The following is a 27,634-nucleotide window of genomic DNA, read 5'->3' as shown; positions in this document are numbered from 1 at the left end:
TTGGGTTTTGACGTAATTATAGATTTGCAGGAAGTTACAAGAAATAGTCACAGAGAGGTCCCGCGTGTCCATCACCCAGTTTCTGCTAATGGTTCCATCTTCCAAAACTACAGCTGTTTTAGTAGTTTTTAAACATGTAGATGCAACAATTCACAGTCTAATTCTGAGTTCAGCTTATTTTGATCTTGGGTTTTAACATTGCCATAGCTAACAAGGTATCTCGGCTCAGGATGGAAGAAGCTCCCTGTCGATGGGATGGCGCGGAGAAAACCGCGCTATTCAGTTTTCACTCACTCTCCCCAACTGTGTGATGCTGGTGTTGAAAGCTAGCCAGTAACTTTCCATCTCCCCTGAGGCTGGCTAGTCGTTCTTACAAATGTAAAATACATTCGAAAATGCCAGTTTTCAAGTTTTTTAAATGTGCAAATGGAGTTGGTTTACAGCAACAAATCCCGTAACGATGAAACTGCTTCCAAACATCCGTTTTCTCAAAAGGCTCTTTCTGAAGCGCAGATGTCTTGCCCAGCAGCCCTGCCCAGAGTTAATGGGCAGACCGACCGAACCCGGCGGCTGTTTGACTCCAGATGGACCAACAAGGAAATAAGTCTCAGATTCTGGGGCCGATACATATCCTACCTTGATTTCCCAACATTCTTCCATACTTTAAAGAGGAAAAAAAAAGTGCTTTGAAAAAGAAAAACCTATTGACTTAAAAACAGGGAAACATCTCTATTACTTTGGAGACACAGACTAGCACGTCAGCCTCCAGAGGAATGCTTTGAAGGGTGTTTTTTGTTTTTCTTTTCTTTCCTTGAAAAGCTCTAGCAGGTAGCAGAGTCCTGACAGACATTTGTCATCACAGGAAAGAGCAGCAGATGTGGACATCTTTTTGTTTTTTTGTTTTTTTGTTTAAAAAGAATAGCTCATCTATAAGTCTGACCATTTCTTGGCCAAGACATAGCCAGCAATTCTCAAGGGGTACAGGGACTCTTCTGACACAATGTTCTATTAAGATCCCCTTCTACTTTATTTTTTTTTTTTTTTGAAGATTTTATTTATTTATTTGACAGAGACAGACACAGCGAGAGAGGGAACACAAGCAGGGGGAGTGGGAGAGGGAGAAGCAGGCTTCCCGCTGAGCAGGGAGCCCGACGCGGGGCTCGATCCCAGGACCCTGGGATCATGACCTGAGCCGAAGGCAGAGGCTTAACGACTGAGCCACCCAGGCACCCCTCCCCTTCTACTTTAAAGGTCTTGTTTTATAAAGTGAACCGTACGATGACTTCCTCTAGCAATCTGTCTTCTGACTTTGACTTCCTTGTGGCAGTAGCTTGCCTATGATCATACGCTGCGGTGAGGGGATTTTGCATGGAGCGCCCTCCACCTCTAAGTCCTTTTTATTCCAGTCAGAGCATCAGCAACTACCCTTACAGAGTTGTTGGAAAACTTACTTCTATTGAAAAAGCCATTTACTGTTGAGAATATATGCCTGTGGTTCATCCTTTCTTTAGTAGTATCTTTACAAAAGGATAGTTCTTCATATATTTTATTGTTGAAATGGACTCTCGCAAATACCAAGAGGCACGTTAGAGATATCTACACTTTCATCCAATTGTACAGCAAAGCTTGAGCTTCTTGGTGTTTTTAAATGTTCTTCTAATCCAGATGGCTTCCACTCTATCGTTAGCTGCTAGCTCCCAGCACATTATAGAATCGGGGCAAAGTCCGTAATTCGTGATTATAGATCTAAACCGTATTTCATACAGCCTTCTTGATCATTTGGATCCTGGGGTCCATTTTGGGTCACATCGTGAGGTCCTCATTATTTTTACTTTGGAATACGATTGATTACAGGTCAGGGGAGAAGTGGCAGCATTGCATTTTAAAAGTGATTACTTGCGATTACGTAATTAGTCTTATTTCAGATCCTGTTTCTTTGCAAGAATTTTTTTAGAGTCACTTTTCCACTTGGTGAGGGTTGTTTTTGTTAAAACTTGACAACATAATAGAAAAACCCCATAAACCCAGCACTGTTGTAGGTTACGCGTTGTGACATGCCAAAGACAAACATGAGGAGGCGCCATGTTTTCTTGGAACCCCGCCCTTCCCTGAGGACACTCCACATGCCAAACATGACATCTGACAGTCTGATATACAGACCAAGTGAGGATGTAGATCAGTAAAGCTTCATTTTTTTTTTTGACATTAAAAAAATGTCAGTTGAATTTGTATTATCTTTTCCCACTATGGATGACAGTCTCACTCGGGCTTTGCCTGTCGTCCCACCGTGGGGGGACTAGGCTCCGGCCTGGCGGGGATAAATGAGGATTCTGAACATGCTGACGTTGAGACAGAAGGATGGGAGTGAGGCTGGGAAATGTGAGCGCCCCTGGCATGGGGCCTGGGGGTATCAGCTGAGGGCAGGGAGGAGGCAAGAGAGGGGGGAAGTTGTTTGGAGAAACTCAGAAAGCAAGTTGATTCGATGCAGTCTGCAAACATTATGAGGAGGAGAAGGTGGGAAAGAATAATGGGAGGCAGATGCCTGAGGGCCAAGGAACGGTAACAAGGGAACATTTGGATGGAATCACGAGGCCATTGGTACACATTATCCTGTCTATTTCCCCTACAACTATCCTGCAAGGCAGGGAGCATCATCCCCATTGTCCAGATTAGGAAAGCGAAGCTCAGAGGGGGCCCAGTAGTGGTTCAACCCAAGCCTCTGGCTGCGGAGGCCACATCCCTTGCATGTAACTCTGCTGAAAGCAGGAGGGAGAGAAGGGCCCAGGAGGCCAGGGCAGCACCGTGATGTCAGGAGGGAGACATGAGGCAGAAGGACCCCGCTTCTTGAGTGAGCAGGAGAGGAGTGGTGGGAGGGGGGGGTTAGAGCCCGGAACAAGGGTGGAACGTGCTGGCACCTGTGAGAGAACCCAGGAATGTGCAACCTGAGAGGAGCTGTGTTCATTCATTCATTCATCGGGATTCACGTGCTTTTCCTTTTCTTCCCCAGAGGACTCTGCTCTCTTGCTAGCCTTAAGAGAAACTGTTGGAGGGGCAACTCTTGGTGAAGGCAGACTTCTTTAGAGAGGAACAAATTTCAAAGCCACTGTCCCGGGTGAAATTCCCATTTTGCCAGCAACCCCAACCTGATCCCAAAGAGGGCCCTCAGACCCTGCCTCACACCTCCCAGAGGCCACCCACGAGCTTCTGTGAGACCAAGTGCAGCATCCAATCCAGAAAAGTCAGCTTCAGTCTCATCCGGGGATAGAAGGCTGAAGTCTAGACAGCCACGTGGAAGGGAGAACCTTGGCTCGGGGTGGAACTCAGCACCCACCCGTGGCTCCAGGCCTGATCCTGGCAGCCGGCGAGCTGTGTGATTCCCGGAGGCGGGGAGGGCAGAAGCCACTGCCCCAGCCACCCACGCTAGCTTGCCTCCCAACACACTCAGGCCTTCCCTTGCCATGGCACTTAAAATGCTGTTATGACAGCCTGTTTGCTTGTCCATGTCCACCACTAAAGTATACACTCCGTGAAGACAGGAACCTTGTGTTCATCGTTGCTACATCCCTAGAGCCCAGCACAGCACGGCATCTGGCACACACTACAGGCTCTCAATCATCTTTTTTTGGTAAGCCCAATGTGAGGTTTAAACTCACAACCCTGAGATCAAGACCTGAGCTGAGATCAAGAGTCGAATGCTCAATTGACTGAGCCACCCAGGTGCCCCTCGAGGCACTCAATCAAGATGGAACGAATAATAAGAGCAAACACTAAAATAGCATTACTATGGGCTAGGCCTTATTATAAAGTCCTTACACGTATTAACTTATTTAATCCTCATAATAATCCTCGAGGGAACTTACTAATATTTTCCCCATTTTATGGAGGAGCAAACTGAGGCACAGAGAGGTAGGAAACATGCCCAAGGTCTCCCAGCTGGTGGATGGAGCTGGGATTATGAACCCAGGCAGTCTGCCTCCAGAGGATAGATTGTGAACCACTCCTCTCTACTGCCTCCAAATAAATAAATGAGTCAACTCATACCAAGCCTCAGGAGTTGTCCAGGCAGGAATCCTAGGGTCTGCAGGCTACAGGGAAACCCGTGCTCATCAGGAAGTATATTTCCCTTTTTGGGAACTTCTCTTCCCTTTTTTTTTTAACATGGGTTCAGGAGAGCAAATGGGAAAAACAAAGGCAGGGATACCCAGGAGGAGGTCAGGAGATGGGCCAGAGGACTTATGGTCAGAGATGGCCAAAGGACTCATCAGCGGTTGGGTAAATGACCCACAAGGTCTACCACTGAAGTGTCAAGCGGAGTGAATAAAGGCAATGGGGCAGAACCCACACTACCCCTCACGGCCCCTCAGCCGACGCAAGGAGGACGCTGGGGTCAGGAAGCAGAGAGAAGTAGATCTGGAAAGAGTGGCTAAGCCGTGTTTCCCATGGGTGCTTCAAAGAGACATGTGGACAGCTGCCAGCGACCTTGCAGTTGGGCCTTGTAGGCCTGAGAAAGCCCAAGCAGATGCCGAGGGGTCAGCTGGGATCAACGCCAACTCCCAGGAATCTGAGCATCACAGAATGTCCGTGAAGCCTGGAGGGCAGACGTGCATAACTTTCCTGGTACGGAAACGTGGGTCATGTGGGCCAGAACTCAGGTCTTCTGGCCCCTGACCCCAGCCCTGTCCCCTCACCACTGTACCTGGGCCAGCTCACACACTGGGGAAGGAAGCAGAGGGGCCCCTGGGTGCGGCCTGCCCCTGCCCTGCTGACTCTCCCCCTTGGCTGCTGGGGCTCCCAAGGAGGCCTCAACCAGGACAGACTAATTCCTGGAGACAGTTTTGGCCCTGACTCTACAACAGAGTTCAGGGAAGAGATGGTGGAGACATATGTCTGGCCACGGGGCTGTTTACAAGCCATGCAGATCTCAGCCTGTGATGACAGATGGCCCCAGCAGGGAGTTCTGGAGGGTACCCTGCCATACACCACTCTGCCAGAAGACAGACAGACAGACATACACACACACACCCCGGGTGAGGCTGAGCTGGATGCACTGGGGCATGTGAGTGGACTGGAGCTGAATCCTCGATTTGTAAGCCTCGGGTGGGTAAGCTGCAAAGAACCTTCTAATCCCCCAGAGCAGTGGAAGGAGTGTGGGTTCTCCGGCAGCCAGACCCCATCGAATTCCTGGCTCTACTCTGACTAGCTGTGTGACCCGAAGCACGTTTCTTAACCTCTGTCAGTCTTCATTTTTTCACCTGTAGAAGTGGGGACAGAGACTCAGTTTCATGGGTTGTGAAGGTTAAGTTCACTGAGAATCTGTGTCAGACTGAAGCTAGCAACATGCCTGGCACAGTCCCTGTAGATGCTCCCTAAGACTTAGTTCCTCCCTCTTCCTTTCCTTCCTCCCTTCTTCCTTCCTTCCTTCCTTCCCTCCCTCCCTCCTCCCCTTCCTCCCTCCCTTCCTTCCTTCTTTCAACACAGTTTCAAGGTTAGCAAGCAGGCTGCTGCGCCTCACTGGCTGGAGACACTTGGGCAAGTTGCTCAACCTCTCTGAGTTTTCTTATCAGTAAAATGTAGGCGACAATTCCCTCCTTGGGGCTATTGTGAACAGTAAAAAAGCATGCAAAACTCTGAGCATGATCCTTGTCACGTATTGGTGATTATTATAAGGCTCATTATTCCAGACCCAAAGATGGACTCTGACTGCTTCCTTGGGGTAGCACAAGAGCCAAAGTGGGTGTCTTGGTCACCACAAGCAGTGGGGTGGAGAGGGGTCCGGTCAGACCCTTGGCTCAGACAGGTGCCACTCCAGCCAACCCCACCGCAGCCCCCGCATGGACCTCTCCAGGCCAGAGACGCCACGTGTTGGTGACCCCCGCCCTGGGGTAAGGAGGGCGCTAACTTGAGCTGAGGCACAATTCCCTGGAGGCCTTGAGTCCCTTGGAAGAAGCTCTCAGAACATCCCTGAGCCAAAGAGACACTGCTTTTTTTCAGTCCAACAACTGGAACTCTGAAAAATCCCGTTTCTTGAAGGCAGGAGTCCCAGAGAACAGGAGCCCCACCCCAGCACAGCTGTTCCCTAAGCTGGGGTCCTCTAGTTGAGCAAATTCCCCAAGCCAAGTGCACAAGAAGCAGCCTAGGAGGCAGATCACAGGCCGCTGAGAGGCAGGGGGCCTCAGGTCACGTAGACACAACTTCTTCACCTGTAAAACGAAGAAGGTCACACCCAACTCCCAGAGACGTGGTCAGGATGCAGTGGAATGAGGAAGCACTTAGCATGGTGCCTGGCACACGGCTGCGGACAGCAATGGTAACGAAAACAGGGTTGCTGCTGTGACTTGCCCTGGTGCTGCCCGCGCCCCCTCACACGTGCCCCCCTCCGCAGGGCCTGGCCTCCCCTGAGCCGGTCCCTGGGCAAGGGCCCTGGCAAAGCCAAGGCAAACCAAAGCTTGCCTTCTACTGAGGGTTTCCAGCACAGTTTCAGACACATACATAGGAACCTCCACTCCCTCAAAAAGCAGTATCCTTTCCAGCTCCCTCTATGAGCCAGTTCTTAGCAGGCTTCCTCTCCATGGTGGGGAGCGAAGTACTTCTGGGCATGCCCCATTGTATCGTTGGGTTTTGGTAAGCTGCAGTTTTTAATAAGCTGTTCCTTGTGCTCAGTTTCGAATTGAGCTCTGCTCACCAGAAACATCCACACATTGGCGTTAGCCCCCCAGAACCACATGGAACAAGCCTACCGCCTTTGCTCTGGGACAATTCGTCCAGCACATCTCCGTGAACACTTAGGCCTGAGCTGTAGGTTGCTGCCTGCCTGTCTATCCAATCCACATCTTCTTGAGGGATATTGTCCTTCACATGCACATAACTCATGCGACACGACGCCGGGCGGCCCCCTCCTGGCTGTGAACCCTGAGTCTAAGGTCCTGGTTTTTGTTGTCTTTGGGCGGGCTCAAGTCTCCCCAGAATGATTCGGGAGATTCCGGTCAGCTGAGAGTCAGACACACTGTGGTTTGAAGCCCTGCTCCCCTGTTCTGCTGTGTTACCTTGGACAAGTTGCTCAGCCCTCTCTGAGCTTCATCTTCCTCATCTGTCAAGCGGGCATAAAGACCCTTAGCTTGCACGTGGTTGCGACAATTTCATGAGATCAGGTGGGGAAGAGCCCAGTGTAGTGTGTGAACGTTCAGCAAGAGGGGCTATCCTTGCTTTTAAGAGGGAAAGATGCAGAATTCCTTGAAGGGGTGGAGCAAGAGAATCAGCAGTCCCTGGAGGGACAGGCAGGGGCCTGGGTTTTGAGGTCACCTCATCCCATGCCAGGCAGACGGACAGATGATCTCGTGGCAAACAGCTGGAGCCCACCACTGCGGGCTGAGAGCAGGGTGCCAGCCCCGCCCACCCCAGCGAAGGGGCCTGGGGGTAGACACAGCTGGTGCCAAGCCAGATGAGGCAGCGGCCAACTTTCCAGTCAACCCAGATGTCTGTCTTTCTCAGACAAAAACTCAAAAATGTGGCCTTAATCAAAGTGGCTTTTGAGAGCTGTCGCTCTTTGGACCCTGACAGGGGAACTGCAGAGGCTCTGAAAACTCCTGAGGGTCAGGAAGATGGGGTTCAGGCCGCCTTCTGGAAGGTCGGCTGCATCTGTCACCCAGAGTAAAGGAAGAAAGAAGGGAGGGGATCAGAGGCTGACCTAAACGGACTCCCTGAGCCATCTCCCTGAGAAAGAGAGCACTGGAGAATTTTTTCCAGAAGAAAAGGGATTTATCTGTGCCACATAAACGAGACTTCAAGGCAGTTTCTTTCCTCATCAGAAATAGCATTGTTCTGGAGGGGCCTTCTTTGACAGTCCAGCATGGAGCCTCAGAAGCCAAAAGGTGATTTAGGGGAAGCTAGGAAGTCACATAGCTCCCCAGCTGTTGGCTTTATTACTCCCTTCATCCCCTGATTCTGCTAGATGACCTTGTTGGGGATGACAAAGCCCTTCCCTGAAGGACACAGCCTTATTTCATCAGAGGAGACTTAGAGGCTCAGAGGGGCAAAGCCACCAGGCCTAGGAATGTTCTAGAACCCAGAAGTCCCGCCTGCCTTGCCAACCATTCCCAAACCTACCCAGCAGCTCACCTTTTCTTCTTCTGACTCTTGCAAGGTAGCTTGCTTCCCATACCTACTTAGAGAAACATCCCCAACCCCCAGCCCGAGGCTCAGGCGTGGAGCTAGGTATCTGGCATCCTGTCAACACAAAAAAGGTTCCTCAGCATCTTGCCCCTTCTCTATACAATGCCACTGCGCTTGAACGTGTTGGAAGTGTTTACGTTCCCTGGTCTTTGTTATTTCTTGCTCTGTGTGCTGGAATGCTTGACATTCCAGGGTTTGCACCCTGGTGCCCGGCTTGCTGAGATGTGCTGAACACAGTGGGGGAGGGGGGTGGGAGGCACTAACTGGGACAGGGAGGAGGTGAGGGCACAGCCTTGGGTGTGCCATGCTCCAGGAAAAGTTTCTCACTCTCTTGGTCTCACCTGCATCTGCAATTTCCTTGAGCTGTTAAGCTCTTCCCCATCTCTTTGGCCTACTCTAATAATTCTTCAGATCTCATCCCGGATGTCACCCCCTATAAGAAGCTTTCCCTGATCCACAAATTTGAGCTAGGATCCCCTACCCCACAGTGAACAGATGTGCAGGTTGTCCACTGCACAAAAGCACCACATCTCAGAGAATCGCTGGCATCTTAGATTTGTATTTGTAGAGACTGTTTTGAACAAAGGAAGTGGCACCTTTCTCTGATTTGTGCAAAGGTGCTATAGGACCTATGGTCCCGGTTCCGCTGTGTTCCCACCGCATCTGGCATTTGTCTAGTTAGTGCTACCTGTATACGCCCCCCGTACCCGAGACTGTAAGCCTGGAGAAAGGAGACACTGCTTCTGGCTCAGCCTCCACTGTCTTTCCTGGGCCCACACACTAGGAGCACTTCAAATGGCTGCTTCACTAATGTAAATATCCGTTGACTGAATGCGATGTGGGATGTGGAAGTCTCAAGGGTGGACCTAACCCGGAGGAAGGGAAAGAGGGCAAGAAGAAAAGTGGTGAGACATCTCTGGCCTGCAGGGGGAGACGCTGAGCAGTTCAAGGCCCTCTTCTGCCTCGGGGCAGTGGGTCCCTGCCCTTTTCCCTTTGTGGAGGGATACTTCGCAGCAATAATAATAACAGCTACTGTTTACTGACCTGATGCTAAGCACATGCCTCACCTACTCGCCACAGCAGCCCCACTGTCTCCATTCTGCAGAATGCAGATGGCGCGGAGACGAGGTCAGCCAGCAGAAGTACCTGCTCCGTGCTGGGTGCTCAAGCCTGGAAGCTCACAGCTAGCCTGGAAGCTCCATCACACTGCAAAACCGGCCACACTTATTTTTAAATTGGAAAATATGGTCCCTGCTCCACAACCAAGTCTGAAGTTAGGAACAGCCCTGCCCCTCCCACCTGTGGGCTCCAGGCCAGGCCCCCTACAAAGCCAACTCACCAAGTTGACTGTTGACAGGAAAAAGAAATCCATGCCAGGCCTGGGCCCAGACCCCGGGAGTGGGGCCAGGTGGGAGAAGACAGGCCGAGTGGGCAGAAGCTATCCTTGGGCACAGGCACCTCATCACCCACCTCCCAACCGTAAGATCGATGCCTAGGAGAGCAGCATGAACAGGCATTTCGCTGACTCCCAAATCCTCAGTGCTTGGCACACACAAGGCACCTGGTGAGTATTTGCCGAATAAATGAACGAACGAGCGAATGAATGAATGAATGAATGAATACACGTTAGGCTTTTCCCACCATCCAAAAGAGAGCAGGGAACTGGGTTTCCCATATCCCAAGGCAGAGGACCCTCTGGGACAGACACCCAACCTTGACTGGGTTAGGAAACAGGAGGGGAGGAGGTGAGGTCCCTCCAGGGAGAGAATGAGGGAAACGCTGAGTCACTACATCAAGATCACTGGGCCCCTGATGCCTGGCCAGGGGGGTATGTAGAAGGGGGCCCAGCATGGCATGGGACCCCTACAATCTGAGCAAGAACAACTAGCATGAGGGAGGAACCCCTCCCGGGCAATCAGATAGAGCAGAGAGTCCAGGCTGCACCTGGGCGCGAGCCGTCTGAGCTGTCAGGAGGCTCAGCCACCAGCCAGAAGCACCCTCAAGGCAGATCTGGAAAGCCTGCCCAGTTTACCAGCCTGTTCTCCCTGCCTGGCCTCTGAGACCCTGGTGGGAGGTGAAGCGGAGGCCAGGCCTTGGGAAAGCTGCGCCCCAAACCCTACACCCCCGCACCTAGCACTCACCTGGTCTGGGTGGGCATGGGGCACATGAGGTCACCCCCCAGAAGGCTCCCACACTGCCACAGCAATCCTCTTGGGCAGTCAGCTCCAGCAAGGGGTTGGCACACTGGAAAAGAGGCCATGGACACCCATCACTCCCTCTTCCCTTTCCTGCTGTGCCAGAGCTGTCCCAGGAAAACCCGAGGCGAGGGCTCAACCCCAATATCCTGCTCCAGGGATGCCTCACCAAAGGGAGGAGAGGGGAGAGTCAGGGGATGGCCCGGAAGGAGGCAGAGAACCTTGCAGTCTATCCCACCAAACCCTAAACTTGGGGGCAGGGCACACCCAGATAAGATCTGCTCTGTGCAGGACTGCAAACATCCCCCTTCCATGTCCCCAGCCCACAGAGGGTCCCAAAGGATGGGCTTTCCTCCATCAAACTCCAGGGAACTATAGGGTCACCTACGATGCAAGCCTTCCCCATGAACAGGGTCTAGGCTCAGGGACACTGCAAGTTGAGAGGCCAAGGAGGATCTGGGGACTCAGAGTCCCTATCCCTTGGCTACTCCCTACCTCCTCCAGTTCCCTAACCTCAGGAGGGGTTTCTGGAAATGCCAAAATGCAACTCTAACAAAAACCATCCTAGGTCTGGCTTAGCCCATATTTTTAGGTGCCCAGATTCAGAAAAACTCCCCTGATTTCCCATCACTGACTATGGATGCCTCCAGGAGGGATGGGGTGTCTCTCATCTTTTACCCCCAAAGCTTTAGGGTTTAACCTATCCACATCTCTGTGCTCTTCAATTTCAATGGAACACCATGCTTTTTCTTGTAGGATCTAACAGCCCTACTGTCTATGCACCGGGAGTCCTAGGCTCGGCTCCAGGACAGGCCAGGGTTTACTGGGACCAGAAGATGCTGGTGCCCTTCCAGAGGGGGACTCTTTTGGGGCTTCTTCGGCGTGCCTGGCACTGACAAGTATCCAGTGGAGCCTAGGTAGTAAGGAGGCCTCTCCTTGCTCACACAATTTATGCCCTACATTTTCCCATATGGCGAATAGGAGACTCTGCGGACATACATTCCGTAAGGACGAGGAGCAGAGAGAAGAAGGGGGAGAGTGAGGAGCAGTCACTATTCTGGAAGCCTGTAGGGCTGAGGCAGGGGACGCATTCTCACCTGCCCATTCACAGAGCTCAGGTAACAGCGGCCCAGCCCTCCTGGAGGCCTGGGTGCTGCCGGGGGCGGTGGCTGAAGGGCCTCTCCAGACCGTGCAGGGATGCTGTTGCTGTCCCAGTGGCTATGGCGGGGGCTGGCGGGGAGCCAGGGCGAGGGTCTGGTCTCCACGCTGTTCTCCTCCGGGGCCTCGCCCCGCACCCGAGCCACCTGATGGACCTGCACGGAGGCCTCCGGCGGGTGGTGGATGTGCACCTTCACCAAGGAGGGGTTCACGGAGGCTGGGCACAGGGGCTGGGTCAGAGCCAGGCAACAGGGCCCCACCTTCTGAAGAGGGCCCAGCACCCCTGGGCCAGGCCACTGGCTCTATGTCTCCCCCGAACTCTCCTTCCATTTTTCCACTCTCTGCTCAAACCCAGAACAACTCCCCAGTGAGGACAGGATGGAGCACAAACTCCTTCACTTTGCACCTTCCAAAGAAGGACCTTCATGCTCAACCTCCAAATTACCTTCCTGATTCTACCTCCTTCCGCCATCCTGCACAACCCCTGAACTCTGGCCCGACAGACCCCTCAGGGCCCCACCTCCACACCGTGGCTCATGCTGGTCCCTGCGCAGGGGAACCCCTCCCACCTTCTCTGCTTAATCGAAGGCTATCCACCCTTTAAGGCCAGCTGAAGTCCACCTCCTCCACGAAGCCTTCCTGAGCACAGTTAGGGGGCTCTCCTCCCCCTGACCTCCTACGGAAGTCTGTATTTTTGGTAGTTTTTACGTGGCACCTGATAATGGAAGGCACGTTCCATTCTTCCTATCCAGCCCCACTGTCTTGTCCAGGGCTGAGGGTTCCCTGAAGGCAGGACCCCCGCCTTTATACTTTTTTGTCTCATCCATAGCACCCAGTAGGGAGCAAGGGCAAAAAAAAAAATTATTGATGAATTCGGAGGAAGGGCAAAGAGAAGTTTAGGAAATGAAATTGAGCCCCGGGGGCAGAGAAGGAGGGAGGTCTGACTGGAGGCAGCTTCTGTGCCCTCCACCACGATGCCGGCACCCCCATGCCCGTGGCCCAGTGCACCCCCCAGCCCCACACTCACCCAGCTGGTTGGAGAGAGGCAAGGTGAAGGTGGACTGCCTCAAGGGGCCTTCCCGCAGGGCCCCGTGGCGGGAGCCCCTCTCCGGAGGCCCCGTGTCCAGCTTCGGGGAGGGCAGGTGGCAGAACTTTCCGGTGGAGTTGGCAGGGCACCAGCACTCATCCCGGCCGATGCAGCGGCCCCCGTTCAGGCAGGGGATCTGGCAGAAATCTACAACATTGATCTCAAGGTGACCAGTGGTAGAACAACATAGCAGTGCCCACCGCGGGGCCGGGGCGTGACCACAGGGAAGCAGGGGGAGCAGGCACTCCAATCTGGATGGCCCGGGGAGCCCAGCCCACCCTGAAATGCAGGGACTTTCCAGGACGCCGGGAGTGAGGAAGGGTAGATAACAGCCGGCCGTTGCCTTTCTGAAGAGCCCTTTCACACCTTCCCGGGATCCCACAATAACCTGGGGGACAGGAGGGCTAACTCTACTAACTCTACTAACTCCCTCACTTCTCTGCGGGGGAACCATGGACTCAGGTGGGTTATGGGACTTGCCTAGAGCCACACAGCTAGGCTGTCACAGAGCTGGGTGAGGACTCAGCATTCTGTGTGACTGGGGACAACTCACAGAAGCCATAGTATGAGAGCAGTAGGCTTCCTTCCTGCAGAAGGTCTGGGCTCCTGCTCAAGGCAAGCCTGTCCCTCTGGGCACCCTGCCCCTCCCCAGGGCCGGGGAACCCCCTGAGGACGGGGCGGGAAGGGACTCACAGATTCGGAAGCCGGACTTGGGGTCGTGCCCATGACCACCCTGGCTATATAGGGTGGTGGTGTCGCCACGCTCACAGCTGTTGGAACAGTGTCCATGCGCACAAGTCTGCTTGCAGATGGTGGGAGTGAAGACGATCTTGATCTTCTTGATTTTCTCAGTGAGGTTCAGCCCTGCAGAGAGAGGGCTTGGGTCCAGGGGGCAGGGCTGAGAGGCACAGCTGTGACCTCCAGAGGCTGGTTAGAAAGGCCCACGGGGTCAGGGGTGAATCCATCCCAAGGGCATTTGCTAAGTGCCTACTGGAAGCAAGGTCCCACAGTGGGAGCAGGGTGGTGGTACCTTTGAGAAGCTCATAGTCCAACGTGTATTGAGGGATGCCAACGTGCCAACCACTAAGCTCGTGCTTTATGCACATTCACTCTTGTCCTTCTTGGGGGCGCACCCTTTTCGGTGGAACCGTTAGAAATTGCCATTTGTGTAGGTTACAATGGCCGAATACTGACCATGTTCCTGTACCCAATCTGATATTTCTATTTTACGGTTAAGGAAACTGAGGCCCAGAGAAGGTTGCGTTGCCCCGTGGCACACAGCGGGCAAGTGCCGCAGTCGGGCGTGGAACCTGCGGGCAGAGGACTGACTGTAGCTGTGACTTGCCAGAGGGGAGTTTTCGAAGAGAAGGGGAGGAAGACAGAGCCTGCCAGAACGACTAGAGTCAGGCTGTGGATGCCCTGATTGCCAGAACGAGGACGAGGACGGGCCCTTTATTTGGTTGGTGGTGGGAAGCCTTTGAAAGTTTTCAGGGAGAGATCAAAGAGGACTCGTGGAGGACTGGCGCCCTCCCAGCTGGAGTGGGCAGGGGGCGGGGAGGCAGGGAGACCAGCTGGGAGGGCACGCAGCCATGCAAGCCGGTTCTGTAACACAGATGGTCGAGGTGGAAATACAAAGGAGGGGTATTCATTCAGCGTGGGGAGCCGCGGGAGGGAAACCAGAGGGAGAGGGCTTGAGGAGGGAAGTACAAAAGTCTGTGTAGACCGTGTGTTCAAGAAGCTAGCCTGGGAAGGGGGGGGAGACAGGGAGGAAGCCCGAGGGGAGTAGAGAAAGAACTCTGTGGATGTGTGTACGCGTGCAAGCGTGTGTGTGAGAATGGGAGCGGGAACCAAGTGTATCTGCTGGTGGGAAGGAGCTGGGGGGGGCAGGCTGAAGAGGGAGGAGAGAGGGTGTTGCGGGGAGGACAAGAGACGGTCTAGCGTCCTAGAGGAATCAAGAAGGGGGACATGCCCTTTTCAAGATGGCAAGAAAGGAGGTCATGGACTACAAAAAGGAATGAGTACTGACAGGGATAAACCTCGAAAACATGATACTAAGTTGCAGCAGACACCAAAGGCCACATACTGTGCAGACTCTGTTAGGACATGTCCAAGGTAAGCAAATCTCTAGAGACAAAGTAGATCAGTGGGGCCCGGAGCTTGGGGGAGGGGGAAAGAGGCTTAATGGGTACAGGGTTTCTCTTGGGAGTGATGACAATGTTCTAGAATTAGATAGTGATGGCGGTTGCACAAAATTATACACTTAAAACCACTGATGTGTACACTTTAAAAATGGTTAATTTTATGTGAATTTCACTTCAACTTTTACCATGGCAAGGAAAGAAAGGAGGTGAGCTCAGGCACAGGTTTAGGTAAGGGAGTGGTGTGCACGGTGGGGCAGATGGGCAGGAAGGTGAGGAGCTCTCCAAGAGGTGGCAGGCGTGCCCATGTGCTGATGGGATGGGGCTTGGGAAAGTGGGGGGCAGCTTGGAGTAGCTGCTCTGAGGGACGAGAGAGAGAGAGACAGAGACAGAGAGAGGGAGCAGGCACAAAGGAAAGGACTGTTGGGCAAGGAGCAGAATGTGCCGAGGCGTGAACCCACAGGGATGCTCAGCTGTCTCCTCTAGAACGCAGAAGCCCAGCTGTGGGTGCTAAGAAAGCAACTGCTCAGGTTGGTCCAGGAGGTTTGCAGGAAGGATAAGGTGGAGGGAGCAGGGCCAGGGAGGGGAGGTTCGTGGCTGGATATGAAGGAAGCAAAGGCAGGATGTGTGATAGGGGCAAAGTCCCCGATCAGATGGTTTGGGACCCTTGGAGCCCAGCACAAAGCAGGCACCTGGCGACTGCTGGTTGATTGGCTGAGAGGATGAGGGACAGGTGAAACTCGGCCGGCCCGTGAGAGTGGAGGGGAGGCAAAAGCGGGGACAAGAAGGTCAGAGATTTAGATGCCCTGCTCTCCTAGGACCCTGAGACAGGGCATCCTTACCCCAGGGGGATGACAGGCGGTCCAGATACGCTGCCTGCTGGGCGCCATCCCTCCGCTCAAGGCCTGGCCCTGCGGGCAGGGCATTGGAGGTGAGCTGACCGCTGGCTGCGGCGGTTGGGTAAAGCCGGACAGTCCGGGACAACCCCGCGTGCTGTTGGGAGGGCTGGGTCTGGCTGAGCCCACTCAGGGTCCTGTGGAGATGATCGTGGAACGGGGGTTTACCGCCTAGGAGCAGCATCGCTGTGCCCTCTGTCCCCGCTTGGGCTGCCCAGCCCCCACCTCTGCACTAGAAGAGTGCCCTCTGTCTGGTTGCCTTCTCTGCACCCATCTGCAGCGATTCAGGGATGTGGAGGTGCCCTGAGGAAGGGGGAGTGAGGGAAGGCCCGCCAGTTGGTTCTGCGAGAATGCCTAACCCTATGCGGAATAGCCAGGCGTTTGCTGGGTTATTCTGGGCAAGTCACAGCTTCTCTGGGCCTCAGGGCCCGAGACTATAAAACAAAGGTGTTAGACTGGTCCCTTGTGGCTCTGACATTCTGAGAGTCTGTGAGACTCTTAGGGACCAACCTCTGCCCCCAAACCGAGTCCTGCCCCCAAGCCTACTCCCTGCCGCTTCTAAATTCAGCCCTTAACACAAATTACCTGTGGAAATGGTGCCCAACAAATGCTTATTCACAGATTGATTCGGGGGCGGAGCCTAGACTATCCCTCTCATTTCTTTTCATTGTAAAAATAATATAACAATATTCAAGGAGAAAACAACCTAATTCAGCATCCCCCTGCCTCCACGCAGCAAATACTTTGCACATTTCCTTTTAACCTTTGCTCAAATATACGTTCTTATCCCATTGTCATCACCTGTAGACACAGCTTAAATTCTGATTTTTCACTTAACATTAGATCATATTTTATACAATCCCAGTTTTCATATTTATCATCTCAGTTACTACACGATAGTCTATCTGAAGACAAATCAGATTTATTTATTCAGACATTTGCCTGTTGCACGGATTGTTTTTAATTTTTTTTTTAAAGATTTTATTTATTTATTTGACAGAGAGAGACACAGCGAGAGAGGGAACACAAGCAGGGGGAGTGGGAGAGGGAGAAGCAGGCTTCCCGCCGAGCAGGGAGCCTGATGTGGGGCTCGATCCCAGGACCCTGAGATCATGACCTGAGCCGAAGGCAGATGCTTAATGACTGAGCCGCCTAGGCGCCCCTGTTTTTAATTTTTAACTGTGGACATACTTATGTTCACATAAGTATGGCTTTTTTTCCTTCCATTAAAATATTCCTTTAGTAAAGGGGGATTCATTATACTATTCTATTTTATTTTGTATGTTTGAAAAATACTTAAAATAGACAGTTAAAAAGGATCATTCTTTTAGGATTAATTCTATGGACTAGAATGACCATATTGAAAGGTATAAGAAAAAGGTTATAAACATTTATGGCTCTAGGTACACACTGGGGCTTTGTTTTTTGAAAGGGTATATCAAAATGTATAAATGTACTACTCAGAGTGCAGCCTCTACATCCTAATGTGTTATTATTTTTTTTATACTTTGCTAATTGAATAAGTATAAAATGGTACTTCACTGTTGCCTTTTCTCTCTTTTATTTATTATTTCTGAGTTGAAATGTTCTTCATGTATGAAATGTTCTTCTTGTGAAAACTTTGTGCTCGTGTCCTTTGATATCTTAACCATTTGAACCGTCTCACAAATTTGAAAGCATTATCCATGTGTTTGTTATTAGGCCAGTCTACAAGGCAGCCTCCATGGTAAATATCCTGTCCCTTCACAGTGTATATGAACCACTGTATATGATGGTGTCTGCACTGTGGTCAGTGTGAGCACACTGTGGACACTGAAGCTGAGGGAGCAATTCCTGGTCCAAGGTTAGACATCCAGTAAATCAGGGCCCTGGGATTCCAGCCCAGAGCATCCTGACTGCTGTGCCACCTAATAGAGCAGCTCAGACCACGATGGAAGCTCAGCCGAGGAGCATCTGCTCAGGCCTGGAGGGCGCTCCTTCCCCCAGTGGGTCCCTCCTTCCCCCAGTAGGTTCCTCCTTCCCCCAGTAGGTCCCAACCCTAGCCTCTCCGCTGGATTCCTTGCCCAAGTGGGATAAGGTGTAGGACCCGCTCCTTCTGCTGTCCCTACTCCAGTTCTGTTGACCCTGAGTGCCTAGGCCATTAACAAGCTTCCTCTTATCCTTTCCTGGCAGAAGCCAAATCAGGAGAGATGTCAGAGGCAAGTACCCCAGTACTTTCCTAGGCTATGTTTAGCCCTCCCCCAGGCCCCTCTGCTCAGAGCTTGGCTCCCATAGGCTTTTTTTTTTTTTTAAGATTTTATTTATTTATTTGACAGAGATAGAGAGAGCACAAGCAGGGGGAGCGGCAGGCAGAGGGAGAGGGAGAAGCAGGCTCCCCGCTGAGGAAGGAGCCGACGCGAGGCTCGATCTCAGGACCCTCAGATCATGACCTGAGCCAAAGGCAGACGCTTAACCGACTGAGCCACCCAGGTGCCCCTCCCAGAGGCTTTAATGCTGTTCTTCCTTCCAGGGCCATCCGCAGCAAATCTTTACCCTGACAGGCCCCAAACATGCTTCACCCTGTTTCCTGAGTTTGGGGTCTAGAGTGGGAGAGAGGTCCTGTTAGCCACTCGAGAAGTTCTGGGAGCTGTAATGGGCCAGAACTGGGAGCCCAAACCTCAGGCACCTGCTCCTCATTCCCAGGAAAAGATCAGCACAACCAGCTGCAGCAGAAAACACAATCCTTTCAAGATCTTCCCAGAGTGTGCCCGAGAGAGAGAGCTGGTGGGTTGGTGGGAGTCTCCTCCTGGTGGCACCAGGCTGGTGCCACGGCTCAGCTTAGTGCCAACACCGAAGGGCACCCTAGAAAGATGAAGGGAGTAGCTCACGTTCTGCCCAGTTCTGCACTTTTTTGAACTTGACCAACGAAGAGCTCCCCAATCTGGTCAAGATGGAAACTCAAAGGGTTTTTCTTGGTAGTTTGTTGTCATTGTTATCACTGCTGTCACTCGTTTCTCCAATGGAACTCAATGCTGATGGCCCCAAGATTCCTAAGTTCAAATCCTAAGTCCAGTGGTTAATGTTGCAGAGAAGAAAAAAGCCACCACCAACAAAGAACCTCCCACGTTCCCTAGTTGTAGGTAGGACCTAGCTGTACGGAGGGGAGAAAACAGGATCAGGCCAGGCAAATGTCAGTTCTTCCTCTTCTAGCAGAATGGCCTGAGCAAGTCACGGAGCTCCCCTGAGCCTCAGATTCCTCATCAGTAAAGTGGGAATAGCAATGCCACATCATGGGGCCGGAGTGAGGACTAAGAGAAATAGTGAGGTTGTGATTACTTTGCAAATATAAGTAAATGGCATGAGTTGAAAAATATGCCAGAATTTTACAATCATGTGAATGACAACAAAAAAAGTGCTAGATACAGTTCAGACAAGTATAACAAATTGTTTTGAAAGAAAGCCACTGAGGGCGCCTGGGTGGCTCAGATGGTTGGGCGTCTGCCTTCGGCTCAGGTCATGATCTCAGGGTCCTGGGATCGAGTCCCGCATCAGGCTCCCTGCTCCTTGGGAGCCTGCATCTCCCTCTGCCTCTCTCTCTCTCTCATGAATAAATAAATAAAATCTTCAAAAAAAAAGAAAGAAAGAAAGCCACTGAAAATTCTTCTTCATCTAAGGGGAATGAAAGACTCCCCAAAACACTTTGTTATATTGTCCAAGCATCCTTATATGTAAAGGGCCAAGTGCCCAATCTGGTGTCCACACATTTTTAACAACCGGAGCCTCCTGAACCTAATCCACTGTCATCTACTGTTGGGATGGGGATTTGGGGTTAAATGGCAGAAATAAAAAGTTCTGCCTTGTCTGAGAGCTCACAGCAGAGTAAAGGAGGAAGCCCCAGTTCTTTGATCGGTTCTACCTCTTCCACCGAAATTACCCCCTAAGGCAACCACCATCTCCTTTCTTAAGCCCCAGCTCAGTCCTTAGAGGTGGGCAGGGAGGCCCACAAAGTGAGGAGGTGGCCTCCAGCTGGTTGCCTGTGCCCTCAGCACTTAGAAGGTCATAGGCAGCTAGGATGCGGTGCAGATCGTGAGCTGGGGAGTTTGCAAGCCCCATAGTCTGGCTTTGTGTTATCTTCGCACTCATTTCTCTTAAGTGATTCACAAGCCTTTAGCAAAAGCCCGGTTGCATCCCCATTCTAGTCTCAGTTAGGTCGTGGGATATCAAGGAAAGGGTGTGGCGGGGTGTTGGGCCCAGGGTGGTCTAAAGAAGCAGTGCCCCCTTAAGGACAAGAGTGGTGACAAAAGGGGCAAGCGAGAGCTTCACCGAGAAGGTGACTTTCTTAACCACAGTCCCCCATAGGAAAGGGTCCGTCTACTCAGCCTTGAAAGAGTTGCTTTGATTTCATCAAAGGATAACAGTTCTTGAACTTTCCTGGCACAAGAAGAGAATTTGCTATCTCTCTGGGATTGTTCCAAAGAAGTCCTGGCAAAGCAGCCACAATGGACCAGAACAGCTGTCCCTAGACTTTCGGATCGCATGGATCAGTAAAATTTTGAAACAAATGTAGGAGAACAGCATCAAGTTGCCAATTTTTGTTTAGGTAAGTAAGAAATTCACACAGACACACACACCTACCAATTATTACCACCATAATTCCATGAAAGAAAAGACATCTCAATGTCAAAAAGAAACATTTGAACAAGCTTAACTTCATGGAAACCTCACCACATTGACTTTATTTTCTTCATTTCCTCATGGACCAATGAAACATTCATGACAGGCTAGCACCAAGCCAAGAGGAAACCACTGAGCTACAGTCTGAGGACTTTTGGGCTCTTTTGACAAATTTGGGAGAAGAAAAAAAAAAAACTTCCCGTCCCTGCTGGCTGGGATCTTCAGACCCAAGTGAAAACTGCCCGGACAGTGCATACCTAAAATGATGTCACTCAGTTCAATGTGGTGTGCCAACATTTTGCCATCCTGAAAAGATATTTAACACTGAGGTTTTCAAAAGCAATTGGAGAGACAAGTGGGTGAGGGGCTCCATGCCTTTCACCCCATCCAACTGCACCTGAGCCTGGAGGCTTCACTCTACCTACTTTATAAATTGGGCTTCCAAATACTGTTTTGTTTGAAAAGGGTTTTGCTGTTAAAAGATAGTTTAAAAACATCACTATGTAAAAACATCTATACGGTGCATAGAATAATTATAGCTACCATCTATTGAGCACTGAGCCAGATGCTTTATTATTTTTTATTTTTTTAGATTTTTTGATTTGAGAGAGAGAGTGAATGAATGAGAGAGAGGCCGAGCAGGGGGAGGAGCAGAGGGAGAGGGAGACTACCAGACTCCCCGCTGAGCAGGGAACCCGATGCGGGACCAGGACACTTGGGATCATGACCTAAGACAAAGGCAGATGCCTAACCAACTGAGCCCCTCAGGCACCCCAAGCCAGATGCTGTAAATGCATCATCTTAACCACATTATTTTATTGAATGATACAAGTAAGTTGCAGAATAACATGGATAGTATGCTTCCAGGTTTGTGTCTTTTTTTTTTTTTTAAAGATTTTATTTATTTATTTGACAGAGAGAGAGATAGCGAGAGCAGGAACACAAGCAGGGGGAGTGGGAGAGGGAGAAGCAGGCTTCCCCGCGGAACAGGGAGCCCGATGTGGGACTCGATCCCAGGACCCTGGGATCATGACCTGAGCCAAAGGCAGACGCTTAATGACTGAGCCACCCAGGCACCCCCAGGTTTGTGTCTTAAGAAAAACTTCTCTCTCATAGGAAAGATCTGGAAGGATTTGTAAACCGTGGCTACCCCTGTTTTTACATTTTTGGAATTTTTTTCAGTAAAACATTTTACAGTAAACACGCATCATTTTGTAATAAAAATAAATCCTTACTTTTCACAGCAGCTCCATTTTATAGATAAGGAAACCGAGATTCAGGAAAAGCATGGTAAATGTGTGCAAATAACTTGGATCCAAAGTGGACCATGATGGCTGACAGGGGTACAGGAATTCAGATGTAAGAAAGACCACATCATCTGAGCTGGGGCTTAAGAGAGGGGTAGGATTTTTCACAGTCCAAAATGAAGAGGAAGACATTGCGGATAAGAAAAATATTACAAGACAATGCGTGGTGGGGGAAGCATGGGCTTTTTTCACAGGAAAAAAACACAAATGTTTCCTAAGCACATGAAAATATATTCATTCTTTTTTTTTTTTAAGATTTTATTTATTTATTTATTTTATATATCTAGAGAGAGAGCAAGAGAGAGTGTGAGCAGGGGGAGGAGCAGAGGAGGAAGGGAGGGAGAGAGAAAGAATCTCAAGCAGACTCCCTGCTGATCACGGAGCCTGAAGCAGGGCTTGATCTCAGGACCCTGAGATCATGACCCGAGCGGAAACCAAGTGACCTGAGCAGAAACCAAGAGTCAGATGCTTAACCGACTAAGCCACCCAGGCGCCCTGAAGATATGCTCATTCTAAGAGATGTGCAAATGAAAACTACTCTGAGATAGCATTTTCAATCCATTAGATTAACAAAAATTCGGGCGCCTGGGTGGCTCAGTTGGTTAAGCGACTGCCTTTGGCTCAGGTCATGATCCTGGAGTCCCTGGATCGAGTCCCGCATCAGGCTCCCTGCTCGGCGGGGAGTCTGCTTCTCCCTCTGACCCTCCCCCCTCTCATGTGCTCTCTCTCATTCTCTCTCTCTCAAATAAATAAATAAAATCTTAAAAAAAAAAAAGATTAACAAAAATTCAAAAGTTTAATAATAGACTAATTTGGCAAGATTGTGCTGAAATAGGCACTCTCAAGTGGTGCTGTAGGAACGTAAATTGATACAGCCCTTAGGAGAGCAATTTGGCAATGTCTCTCCACACTGAGTGCATCTATGCTTTGCTCCTGCAGTTCTATCTCCAAAATGATGCCGCAGATAAAGCTGCCACGTAGGCACTGCGGCCACCCTGCCCGGGTCCCCTTTGCAGCTGGTGCACCTCCTACTGGCCGCATCTGAGTCTCGCTGGAGGCGGATGGCAACCACCTGACAAAGCCCCTCCCACACCAATGACTGCCTGAACAAGACGTTCAAAAGCCCTGCCCCTTGCCTGAAGGGGAGACAATTCTGCAAGCTCCACCCTCAGTCAGGCCTTGGCTTGATTTCCTTGGAACCAATCCTTGCTAGGCTCTTTCCACCTTCGCATCCTGCTTCCCTCCCTTGGCAATCCCCCAATAAATCACACACCATGGGAAGCCATGTCCCAGCTCCACCTCTAGGGGAGTCTGACCTAAGACACTTGTGAATGTCCAAAATGATGGATGAACAAGATTATTCATAGCAGCACTATTTTATAATAGCAAAATATTTTGTAAAGAATAGGAACAATGTAAGTGTCCTTCAGTAGGAGATTGGTTAAACAAACTAGGATATATCCACAGGATGGGGTCATATGCCCTGGAAACAGAAAGCAGCTTCTTACATCTATAGGAAAGCTCTCCAAGACATACTGAAAAGTGGATAAACAGCCCCGATCTGGTCCACTGACTGTTTTTATACGGATGGTGAACTAACAATGGTTTTTTATATATTTAAACAGTTGAAAAAGGTCAAAAGAAGAATATATTTCATGACATGAGAAAGTGATATGAAATTCAAGTTTAAGTTTCCATAAATAAAGTTGAGTTGGGACAGAGTGACGCTCACTGTCTGTGAGCTACTTTTGCTCTAAATGGCAGAGCTGAGTAGTTGTAGAACCATATGTCATACAAAGCCTAAAATATTTACTATCTGGCTTTTTATGGAAAAGTTTGCTGACTCCTGGTGTGGGGTATGTAAACTTTTGTGTAAACGTAGAGAAAATAAGCATATGTGTTGCATTTATTTTCATCTTTAAAAAGCAACCTAGGAAGGCTACCTTGGAAATCAGTAACAGTGGTTACCTATGTACGTGGGGTGGCAGGGAGCAGGTAGGGGGCAGACGGGGAATAAACTCGTGCCACCATTTAATGAATGCTCGCTCTGTACCAGGCTCCATGCCTATAATGCACATTGCCCGCATCATCTCACATAGGTCTCTCCGTAATTCTAAGAGTTACTCATTATCCCATTTCACAGTCTAGAAAACAGAGTAGCAAGTTTCTATCCCTTCCTAAAGGTTACAGAACTCCCAAGGGCAGAAGCCAGGTTACCAAACCAGGTTAAGTTCATCCTAGAGCTACCCCACCATTTGTTATTGCCGTATCACCATTTTACAGATGAGGACACTGAGATTTTGGGGGATTGAAGAAGAATCGGTTCCAGTCCAAATGGTGGACAGCGTGAAGTATCAGAGAGGTGTCTGTGCTGTAGCCCACCTTCTTTCACTCATTCAAGAAGCACTTACTGAATGCCTGCCACATGCCAGGCTCTGAGGTCCAAGGATGGCAAAGACCCTCTGCCCCTCTTTGCTCCCGTGGAGCCTGGGCAAAGTGTCCAGCACTCCAGCGAAGATGTGGGGGCACAGGGGCTCTGCATATTAGCCTTGAGATGTTCCTGGTCTTCAAGCAGGTCTAGGACATAATGAGATAGGCCTTTTCAAATGATTTTTACTCTGGTGAAAGATGACCTAGGTGTAGATGGACCAGAGAGGGGCAGGCTGGAGGCCAGCTGGAAGGCTTTGGCTGTGGTCTAGGCTAGCAGGGACCAAGGATGGGACCAGGAAGAAAGTCTGGATTCAAGGGATAGTTAAGTCATGGAGAATTCCCAGTCGTGGCTTAGACCAATGGTGGAGGGAGCTCCAGGGGCCAAGATCTCAAGTGGGAGATCCAAGAAGTGGCTCTGTCAGGGACACAATGAGCATTGGATGCCTCAAGATGGATCTCCACATGGAAGCACCCAGGGGGCAGCGCTCAGGAGAGAGACAGGGCACGGTCGGGAGCGTTGTAAGGATAGAGCTGGTGGTCACGGAGGAGTTAGGAGGGAGGGATGACAGCACTCAGGGAGAGCATGCACAACAAACCCCGCTTCAGAGCTCCCTGCTGGACTGAGGCGTTAACTCTGCTAACGCTTCCCAATCTCAGGAGGGAAAATGTGTTAATGAACAGACTGCTCTGAGTTCTAAGTTTTGTTCCCATAAATTCGTCTCCAGCCTTTGACACCTGCTACCCCTTGTCGGCTAGCACACGGTAAAACAAATGAATAAGCAGTAAATGCATATTAACGGAAAATGTGGCAGTGGTCCATCGCACTTCACTTGACAGCATGTTCTTCTCACGGATACGTGTGTGTGCCTAGAGCTGGGTTTTATTTTGAACACCCAGACGATCGTCATAGTTTCTGCTAATAAAACTGTTCTCAGCTCTAGTCATGGGATTAATTACATTGATGGCATTCCTTATGACTCCCAGGCGCCCTGGCACCTAAACCCTCTGGGAAATAGAGGAGTGAAGAGAGAGTAAGCAAGGGTGGAGGAGGGGCCTGGGGAGCACCAAGGCCTGAGGGCAGACAGAGGAAGAGGCTGTGAGGGTGTCAGAGAGGGAGCAGCCAGACAGGTAGGAGGGGGACAGGGAGCCAGGAGGGCCCTCCAGAATGCCGTCTCCGCTTCTGGCCCTCCTGTGACTGCAGGCCTCGCTAGGGGCAGGTGCCCAGGCCCCAGCGCCTCCCAGGTGGCTCAGTCTCCGCTGAGGGTGTGGGTGCTGGCAAGGCAAGGGAAACCCTCACAGAGCTCTCTCTCTGCTCCTTCTCTCCTCAGGCCTAGGCCAGGGTCAGCCGGCCCTTGTGCCAAACCCTCAGGGACCCACTGTAGTGTTGCCAGACTTCCTGCTCTGGGTCCTGCCACAAACCTGCCCTGCCTCAGCCGAGGGCAAGGGGGCACCCGGCCAGGGTGGATCAAGAGGAGGGGACACCGTGGACATGGGACAGGACCCAGGAGCCCGCTGGTCTAGGAGAAGCACAGCTTGGGGGCTGGGCAGGTGAGAGGCAGCCTGGCTACGACTTAGCAGCTATCACTCTCCAGCGTCTGGGTACCACACGTGCCGGGTTGGTGGGTTCTTTGGCGACGCTGTGAGGAGGGGAGGGCTTGAGCAATAATGATGACTACGTATTGTGTGCTAATTCTGCGTTGTATATATTTTTTATTTTTTATAGATTTTTATTTATGTGAAAGAGACAGCGAGAGTGAGAGAGAGAGAGCACAAGCAGGGGGGAGGAACGGCAGGCAGAGAGAGAAGCAGACTCCCCGCTGAGTGGGGAGCCTGATGCGGGACTCGATCCCAGGACCCTGGGATCATGACCTGAGCCGAAGGCAGATGCTCAACTGACTGAGCCACCCAGGCGCCCTGTGCTGTGTATTCATTGTTACATTTGCATTATGTTATCTGATCTTCACAACCACCTTAGGGGCTAGGTATTGTTATTAGCCCCATGTTTCAGAAAAGGAAACTGAGGCACAGAGCGGTTAAGGAACTTGTCCAAGATCATTCGTCTAGAATCACTCTGTCCATCAGAACTTTCTGTGGGGATAGAAATGCTCTATAGTCTGCGCTATTCAATATGCTAACTACCAACCACTTGTGGCTTTTGAACCCTTGGAAACGTGGCTAGTGTGGCTGAGTTTTACGTTAAATCAAATTTAAATAGCCCCATAGGGCTGCTGATTACCATATTGGACAGTGCAGTATAAAAAATGGAGGAGTCAGGGGCACCTGGGTGGCTCAGTTGTTAAGCATCTGCCTTTGGCTCAGGTCATGATCCCAGGGTCCTGGGATCGAGCCCCACATCTGGCTCCCTACTCGGCAGGAAGCCTTCTCCCTCTCCCACTCCCCCTGCTTGTGTTCCTGCTCTCGCTATCTCTCTCTCTGTCAAATAAATAAAATCTTAAAAAAAAAAAAATGGAGGAGTCAGCATTGGAATCCCAAAAGTCTATACTGGCCTGTAACTATGTGGATAGAGGTTCCCCTGGCTGCCCTCATTGTGTTCTCTGTCCCTTGAAGGCTTCACTCTAACCCCAGGCACTAGGGTCCCCCGACTGTCCTTGCCTGGGGGAATCAGCCCCCTCCTAAACCCTGCTCTCCTGCCCCCAGACTGCAGTATCTGGCATCAGATGTGAGGAGGGCTGTGGCAGGGAAGAGCCTGGATTTGCAGAGGACAGACCGAGGCCCATGCCACAGGGGAGCAGGTTTCAGCAGAGTGTGAAGAACGACATTTTTGACCAGCGACAGCGTGACCCCTGAAGAGGCAGGAGCTTTGTGTGCCCGGGATAGTGGAGCTTTTCCTGAGTGCCAGAGAGGAAGCCGTAGGCCTCTGGGCTCACGGCAAGCTCCGGGGGTTGGTGCCCGGGGGACCCAGGCCCCGCCCTCTGCCTGGCACACTGATGTGGTCTCATCAGCACCAGCACCCTCACTCCCTGGCTGTCCTGAGACCGCTTCTGTCGCTCACCCTGTTTTGCCCACCCTGCTGTGTCCAATCCCTGGAACCTCAGTGGTCAGCCGGAGTCCCCAGTCCAGCCCCACCTCAGCCACCTGTGAGTCACATCCTCCTGCTCTGACGTCTGAGTCTTTCTGTGCCCACACCCAGGTCTGAGACTTGGAGATGTGCGACACAGACCCCAGGGGATGCCTCTGCCAGGTTGGGGGGGGTGGGAAGGGGGCAGAATCCTGGGCGGGGGGGCGGGGTCTGTCCTGCCTAGTCTCTGCCTGCTCTGCTCTCCCAGCCGGCTCAGGGGGAAACACAGCACCCCTGTTTCCTTGCAGGTAAATAAGAGGCAGAGGTTGGTGGGAGTTGTGCACGTCCAGGGGAATGTCTGTGGGGCACAAGCCCGGCCTGGGGCCTGACCCCCGCCTCTAGAGCAGCCCTGAAGTAGTAGTTGCTGCCTCAGTCTCCCAAGGGCCCAGAGACCCCGCTAGGCCTCCTCACTCTCCTCCGCCCTCTGGACCCCCCCATGACCTCATGTTGACAAACCCTTTTCCACTGAGGAACCTGCCTTGTAGGCTGTCAGGCTGCCAAGCCCTGACCCCTTGAGACTCT

The 27,634-nt window shown here is 51.3% G+C and overlaps 1 protein-coding gene across 4 annotated transcripts in view; it reads right to left on the bottom strand.

Moving 5' to 3' along the window:
- LTBP2 (latent transforming growth factor beta binding protein 2) overlaps positions 1-27,634 on the bottom strand; it is a 103,017-nt gene that overhangs the window by 35,670 nt on the left and 39,713 nt on the right. For all 4 annotated transcript variants that reach the window (XM_081830243.1, XM_081830244.1, XM_081830241.1 and 1 more), the window contains exons 4-8: positions 15,590-15,780; positions 13,303-13,473; positions 12,550-12,756; positions 11,462-11,739; positions 10,311-10,413 (exon numbers count right to left, since the gene is read on the bottom strand). In XM_081830243.1, coding sequence (XP_081686369.1) covers positions 10,311-10,413; positions 11,462-11,739; positions 12,550-12,756; positions 13,303-13,473; positions 15,590-15,780 — 950 coding nt within the window. The remainder of the gene's footprint in view (positions 1-10,310; positions 10,414-11,461; positions 11,740-12,549; positions 12,757-13,302; positions 13,474-15,589; positions 15,781-27,634) is intronic.

The sequence above is a fragment of the Leptonychotes weddellii genome, chromosome 9 (genome assembly GCF_054177405.1).
Source record: "Leptonychotes weddellii isolate Sample4059 chromosome 9, ASM5417740v2, whole genome shotgun sequence".
NCBI lineage: Eukaryota > Metazoa > Chordata > Mammalia > Carnivora > Phocidae > Leptonychotes > Leptonychotes weddellii.
The sequence above is the reverse complement of the archived record's forward strand: the minus strand, read 5'-3'. Positions and strand labels throughout refer to the sequence as shown.